The sequence below is a fragment of the Halyomorpha halys genome, unplaced genomic scaffold, assembly GCF_000696795.3.
Source record: "Halyomorpha halys isolate HHAL.00 unplaced genomic scaffold, Hhal_1.1 Scaffold1395.1, whole genome shotgun sequence".
Classification (NCBI taxonomy): Eukaryota; Metazoa; Arthropoda; class Insecta; order Hemiptera; family Pentatomidae; genus Halyomorpha; species Halyomorpha halys.
In genome coordinates, this window is record NW_027111868.1 from 96,463 (window position 1) to 104,120 (window position 7,658).

Genomic DNA, 7,658 nt, shown 5'->3' on the forward strand with positions numbered 1-7,658 from the left:
GTCACGTATTGATCTTTCGAATAAAAAAAAAATTTTGATTACAATTTAATTTTTTGTGTTATTTTTTACAATTTCAAGTTCTATCGGGCTTAAAAAAAAACCCTATACAATTTTCGAGCAATTTCTTTTTTTTATCAGTTTAAACCACGGCAACCCAAGCTGTTAGAAACATTACCACAGCGTTCTAGGATGGGTGTTGTATCGAACGAACGATTCGCCGGCGGTTTAAACAATTTTTGGCTGGTGACACAGATTTTGATAGCCAACCCAAGGCACACCTCCACCAATACTTAAAGACCATTGGTAAGGACCTCGACAGATACTGAAGAAACTAAACAAGTCAAACCAACAAAGTCCTTCCACACCCACCTTATTCCCCAGACTTATCTCCAACAGACTTCCATCTGTTCAGAAATTTGAACAACTTCCTTGAAGATAAAACGTAAGAAAATGATTATGAGGCCAAATACGCATTTTCTGACTTCATTTTTTTCACAAAACTTTAATTTTTTCAGTTTTGGAATTGAAAAGTTGATAACACATTGTGGAAATGCATAGAAAATTATGGTAAATATTTTGAATAAAATGTTTTAATTTCATAAAGTTGTTTTAATAAATAACCTTACCCGTGTAAACAGACATTAGACGACTCAATATAAAAGGTATTACTTATATTTATTGAAAAATATAAATAATGAATTGTAGTTGTGGTGAGCGGAGAGGCTCGAAATGATTTAAAATGTCGATTACTTCAATTCAATTCAAATATTTTCAGAAACCCCATTCGGAAAACTACCAATATTGGAGATCGACGGGAAAGAAGTCCATCAGTCGACAGCCATTTCCAGATATTTAGGAAAGGAGGCCGAACTCGCCGGTAGCGACAACTGGGAGGCGCTGCAGATCGACATGGCAGTGGATGCCTTTCACGATTTACGTTTAGGTAATTATTAACTACTGAGTCGAAATTTAATTACGAACAATAGCATTAATTTTTTTTCAAAATATCTATTTATTTCTAGCTGCAGTTGGTTATTTCTTCGAAACCGATCCGGCAACTAAAGAGAAGAAACGTGAGCCGCTTCTAAACGTCACTGTTCCTTTCTACTTGAGCAAATTCGATCAACTTGCTCAGGAGAACAATGGATATCTCGCCAATGGAAAGGTATTCTTCAATATTGAAAGAGGATAGTTGACCGTATGAAGTAGATTGTAGGAAGATAGTTTGTATGGTGGTCAATAAAGATATAAAAATAGTAAAAGAAAACTATTTATTGTTAACCAACATTTCGCCCCACTTTGCAGGGCTTCATCAGGGCTAAATGAAAAAAGAGATACAAACATTTTAGAATTCACAAAATATTAAAATAAAAACATTTCAAAATTATTATTATGTTTATAAAGTATATGAAAAAGAATTGATTAGAACAATATAAGGAAGTATACATGTAGGTAGACTGGAAATAAGTTATTAACAAATATAACCAGGTGTGATAGAAGTTCTAAATACAGATCTACACAAATTAGTTATAAATATGGTAAGAGGTAGGTGTAAAAGGTAGAACAGATAGATGAAGTAGATATGGTATAGGTGATGTATATTAATATGTAAAAGGGAGATACTAAGAAAATTGATAAAATAAATAATAAACAGGGATTATCAACAATATAATGTAATAACAATTATTTTGAAATATTTTTTCAATTCTAAAATCTTTATATCTTGTTTTTTTTCATTTAGCCCTAACAAAGTGGAGCATATCGTTGGTTAACAATAAATAGTTTTCTGTTACTATTTTGATACATTTATTGACCACCATCTGGACTATCTTCTTACAAAGTATTCTTCAATAATTTTTTATTCACATTGTAGTTTATTTTTTTTCTTCATTATATTATTACTTCAATTTTTTTGTTACAGCTTTCATGGGGAGACATCTATTTCATTGCTTGTTCTTCACTTATAAACCACATTATCGAATACGACATGTTTGAACAATATGAAAATCTACGCCGCCTGCGTGACAATGTATATTCCATACCTCAGATCAAAAATTGGCTTGAAACCAGGCCCAAAACCCCATTTTAAATCAAATATTGTAGTTTTAAATGATCTTCAAATAGTTGCAATTATAAAGAAATTAGTAAGTGTTTATTCGTTTTGAAACATGTGCTAATACAAATTTTCTCTAACTTCTCATTTTAAAAAAATTAAATTAACATCACCATTTAATTTATGAATTAATTAGAAATTGTCACTTTTTAAAACTTATTATAAATAAAATAAAATTGATTTTTGATCAGTTGTTATTCATGTAAATATTTATTATTTTATATATAATCTTTACACTTTCTTGAGACTGGTTAGTATTGTTTAAATAAATAAATTTTATCCAATTTTAGTATCAAACCTATTTTTATTTCTTTATAAGTCTGAAGTTTCGGCCAATGCGGCCATCCTCAAGGACAATCTTAATACAATTTTAGAACCACATCAATTTTAAAAAAACTTTATGCTGGTTATTCTGACCAGGTCATTACTTTCAGTCCACAAATTACCCTAATTTGTTACTCTTCACATTAAATTAAAAATTAAAACTTTTCATCACAGTCAACCTTCTCTATTATAATTATTGTTGTGATAAATTATAATGGAGAAGATTAAAAAGTTTTAATTTAAATTTAATCTGAAAAATTGACTAATAAGGGTAATTTATGTACTGATATAAATGACCTGGGCATAATAGCCTGCACAAAGTTGTTTTTTAAGTGATGTGGTTCTAAAATTGTATTATGATTGTCCTTGAGGATGGCCGAATTGGCCGAAACGTCGACCTTATAAAGAAATAAAAATAGTTTTGAGACTAAAATTGGATAAAATTTATTTATTTAAACAATATTTATTATTTGTTAAACCCTAAAATAAAAACCCCTGAAAGATTGTTATTTGTTTTATCATTAATTAATAACAGGCTTGTTCCAAGGAGAGTTTGATGATAGTTACAAAACTCTGACACAGGTAAGTCGGCGAATCGAGACGGTGCAAATTGGATTTCAAAAATAAATATGAATTGTTAAAGAAACAAATATTAGGTCACTAATCTATTATATTTATTAATTAATTGTTGGAGAGTGGTTTATATTTATAATAGCACTAACTACAATGATCCAATTAATTCTCAACAGTTTATTTTAATCCTCCAATGTTGAAAAGGCTGAACCCATTAGCCCATTATAAAGGATATAACCTCAGTCATTGACTAGTCACAGTTCATTTAAACCTTTCTTTTGCAGGCCAATTATGCATGTCATATAATAAACCAAAAGTAAAATACGCTATAGTGTAGTTAATAATAGTCTAATTTAGATGGGTTTTGTTTTGTCTTGTTGAGAATTTAATTTTCTTTCTAATGAGCCTCCATAATGTAACAGGAGATGTATAGTTTTCAGCAGACTGCTATGGAGACACTGGTCTATATCCACTAATTTCGTAACTGCTAATAAAATAAAATACAACAGGCATAAAGCTCTGATAATAAAAACTGCCGATTTAATTGAATATGGTAATATCAAATTTTCTCTCTTATCATATTCTTGAAATGTGATATTATATAAAAGAAAAAAAAATTCATTTTTTTTCAACATTATAGATCAAATTTAACTTCATGAATTTTATATAGTAATAAATAAAAAATAGATTAATTTTTATTAATATATTGTTTTTTGAGAGTGGTTTTAGTTTATTTAAAAACAAATTTGATCCTTTTTTCTCAACTTTATTCTTTACAAACCTTCCAACGTTTCGACCCTCAGGTCATTCTCAAGGATACCTTCATTTTGATGTCAATTTCTTTTTTAAAATCTTAAAAATGCAGGTTAATTACCTTTGTCCCATATAACTTTTTCTATATAATTCCTTCTTAAATTTACAACTTTTACAATCCAATTCTCTTCTTTCTTTCATTTACATTTGTAATCTGTTTTTTGGTTTGGGAAAAATTCCAAAACCAGCCATCTTAATTTTCTTTAACAGGTTTATTTTGGAAGAAATCCTTTTACCTCATGATAATCTATTATAAAAACTGTTGATGAAAAGAAAAACACAAAAACTGAAAAATGAACTTAGCTAATTTGGGAATTTTATGCTTCAATAATTGCTAGTTAAATGATGGCTGAGAGTGAATTTTCATTTAAGAAAGCTTATTAGTCTATCTTACAACTCCTTATCAAATTTTAGAAATGAATTTTATTTGAATAAATTTCTTATCAGATTGGTGGAAATATGAGCACCATTATTTACAAATCTATGTATAAGTTTGGGAGAGTATCAATATACCGTTCCATATCATCTTATAATGAGCGGTTAATAATAATAAAAAAACTTCAATTGATCCACTTTACTCTCAACTAAGTTTATTTTAATTTTCCTAAGTTTCAGCTCTTAGGCTATTATCAAGGAGACAACCTCAATTATTGACTTGTCACAATTCATTAAAAAATGTTTTACACTTACAGGCCAATTGCCCTTGTTATATAACAAACTACACAATCTCAATACAAAAACTATCCTTTAAATTTTTTTTTTCTTCTTTTTTACTGACCACATCAATAGTACTAGAGTATTATGAAGTTGAAACATTGGAGGATTAAAAGAAAACATATAACTATGAATATCTACATAACAAATTTTATTTATTACATCAATTAATTTCACTTACTGCTATCTAATTTTTTTCTCCTTTTCAATTTCATTTTATTTATAATTAATTTTTTTAAAAATATTAAATGTTGCTATATCATCTGATATATTCTAGTATAGATATAATGATGTTGGGAATGTTTCCAAAATTGAAGCCCAGTCAATATACCTAGGCAAACATCACCATCATTGAGGACTGCCTTATGTTATATTAAAAAAAAATTAATTATAAGAAGATGGTCAGTGTTGTGGTCAAAAAAAAGAACAAATAGTTTAAAACTATTAGTTCTTTTTTTGACCACAACCCTGACCATCTTCTTATATTTAAATTTTTACGGTAAACTATATATACATATATATAAAAAAAAAATTGTTGAATGTTGAAGTTGAGTGTTTAAAGCCGAAAAATTAACCATTTTTGAGATAGCCCAGGAATTAGGCAGAGGTAAAACGTCATTCTAAGGTTAGTTATCATTGCGCCATGGTTGTCATGGTATAGTCATCACAATCTGTTTCATTCTTTTCTATACCTAATATGACAGAACCTACTCTTTTGCATTAATCCAGTAGTGTTCAAAATATAATTGAATGCTCCCTGGGCAATACTAGGTTAAGATTAGCTGAAATGATCAACCATTTTACCACCCAACACAGGCTAGTTTTTGTTGAAACTTGGCCATTACTTTATGATTGAAATGCTGTAATGACTATGGTAAAATATTGTTACCAATAGTGAAAATTAAATTTTACAAATTTCTGTGATAATTTTACCTGACTAGGCACTAATAGGGTGAAGTGTTCAGGTAATTTATTATATTCTGTCGACCTATTGAGCAAACAGCTTTGCTTATTGTTATTTTTGATGGCTCAAAATATTGAACTTGATACTGTGAATGTTGTTTGAAACAGTTCAAGCTCAAAAGATTCTGAAAATTATTGTATTAAATTGGTTTAGTCCGTCCGTTTGTATCTACATAATAATATTTTGAACTAAAGACTTAACCAATTTATAGGTTTTATTGCTCTAATTGCACAGTGATATTCAAAGAATATTTGGAGTAATTTGAAATTAAAACATTCAATAAAATACAGTACAACATATGTTTAGTCTGTTGGTTTCTGAATATGTAACTTTTTTTTGAGCAAACGGCTCAATCGATTTCCTATCTCAAATTATTCAACCTGTGAGTTCTCACAGAATATTCTTAGCCTCCATAAAACATCCCTTCATTTACAGCTCAACTATGAAGTCTCAGTGAGTACAATTTATGGTTAATATAACTTTACTAGTAAGTGAATCTAAACTGTAAAACTGAACGGATATTTTCCATTAAGACAATGTAATTACTTATAACGTCAACTGTTACCTAAGGAGAGTCATTATAAAGTATACAGCTTTACTAATTTTGTGTGTTTAATAGACTTTCTTGATAATATTGTTTATACAAATTGAGCATGATATCACTTATATTTTGAATGAATAAAAGAGAAGAAGAAAACTTATTTAGTGTGAAAAATCTCACAGAGGTAAATTAATATTTGATATTTTAAATATAGCAACTATGAAGTAAAGGCTTATTAACAGAACTGGGTAAAAATTAGTTACTAATAAAACTATAATTAAACTGGTATGGATACAATGTTAATTTATTAATTAATTGAGCCGTTCAGTGCACACATCGATTAACTCCACTTTTTGAAAAATCTTAAATTTAAGTGTCAAAGCACTTGGTATAATCATTACTTTTTATATTTATTATAGCTTTCCTGAATAATACAGATTAACACCATTAAACGGCAAAAATTTTTTTGGCAATTGAATAATAACTTAATTATTTCAGAAGCCATTGTGATCAACTCCATACTCTAATGAAAATCGTTTCAACAACGCAATCATATTATATTATTATTTCTTCCGGCCCTGCATCATCCCTCGTTTTTTTAAAACAGACGAAGGTGCTTCCCCCCCCTCAACAATATTGGTAACAAAATCACATCGGCAAACAGTTGAAAAGAAGCGCAATGCAAACGGAAGTTAATGAGGTGTAGATAGTTGACCGTAGATTAATGATTGGAGAAGTTTGTTGGGGGATGCGGTCAGCAAAGAACAACATAAATAAACAAAACCTTCGGCATAAAATAAATAAATATGGTTTTGTTTATTTATGTTGTTCTTTGCTGACCGCACCCCCCGACAAACTTCTCCAATAAAACGGACAAAATTCTTAAGTGTACTTATATTAATTACTTTATCATTAATTTTCTATTATATTTTACACTTTTCAGTATCCCCGCTCATTTGGTATATTTTGTTTCTTAATAAAAAGTGGTGTGTCTTACAATGCGGTTGAAGGTATACTTCATACATAATGGTCTTGTACCGAGCCGGATTAATAAAATTCTAATGTTTTAATTTTCAAAATTAGTGTTAACACATAAGGTCCATGCGAGACCTAATAATCCAAAATTGTAACTCATTTGTCAACAAATTTCAAATCACAGCTTAGGTAAAGTAGATAAAGTTATTGTATAGTATTCTAGAAATCCAATTCATTGTTCTCACCGGAAAAAAGACCAATTCAGCTGTGTTTATGATGTTCTATACTTACATGTTTCATTACATCCATACTGCATGTTTAATTACAATTTAATGTCAATATTAGGAAGGAAATTACTAGCTATAATATAGCGCAGAATATATATTCACTGAGTTAAATTAAGATTCATTAAACCTTCATTCCTTTATTGCCATGTTGTTAACAGTTAATACTCATAATGAATCTTAAATTCAGTAATGTAGTGGGCAAAATTCTTAAATGTATTACATATATGTTCTATTTCCATTTCATTTATGTAAGTTTTCAAGTGTAACATGCTTATGCACAGAGATAGCTAACTAACCTGAAATAATTCATTAAACATATAAAAACTATTGCCAAATTTCACTTTATAAGAATAA

General features: G+C 28.9%; 1 protein-coding gene across 1 annotated transcript in view; it reads left to right on the forward strand.

The window, feature by feature from the left end:
- The window catches only part of LOC106689565 (glutathione S-transferase), a 21,160-nt gene extending 18,850 nt beyond the window's left edge, over window positions 1-2,310 (forward strand). Inside the window, exons 3-5 of the mRNA XM_067049794.1 lie at window positions 776-943; window positions 1,023-1,165; window positions 1,922-2,310. Of these exons, the coding sequence (XP_066905895.1) occupies window positions 776-943; window positions 1,023-1,165; window positions 1,922-2,089 (479 nt within the window). The 3' untranslated portion in view covers window positions 2,090-2,310. The remainder of the gene's footprint in view (window positions 1-775; window positions 944-1,022; window positions 1,166-1,921) is intronic.
- The last annotated feature ends 5,348 nt before the right edge of the window (window positions 2,311-7,658 follow it).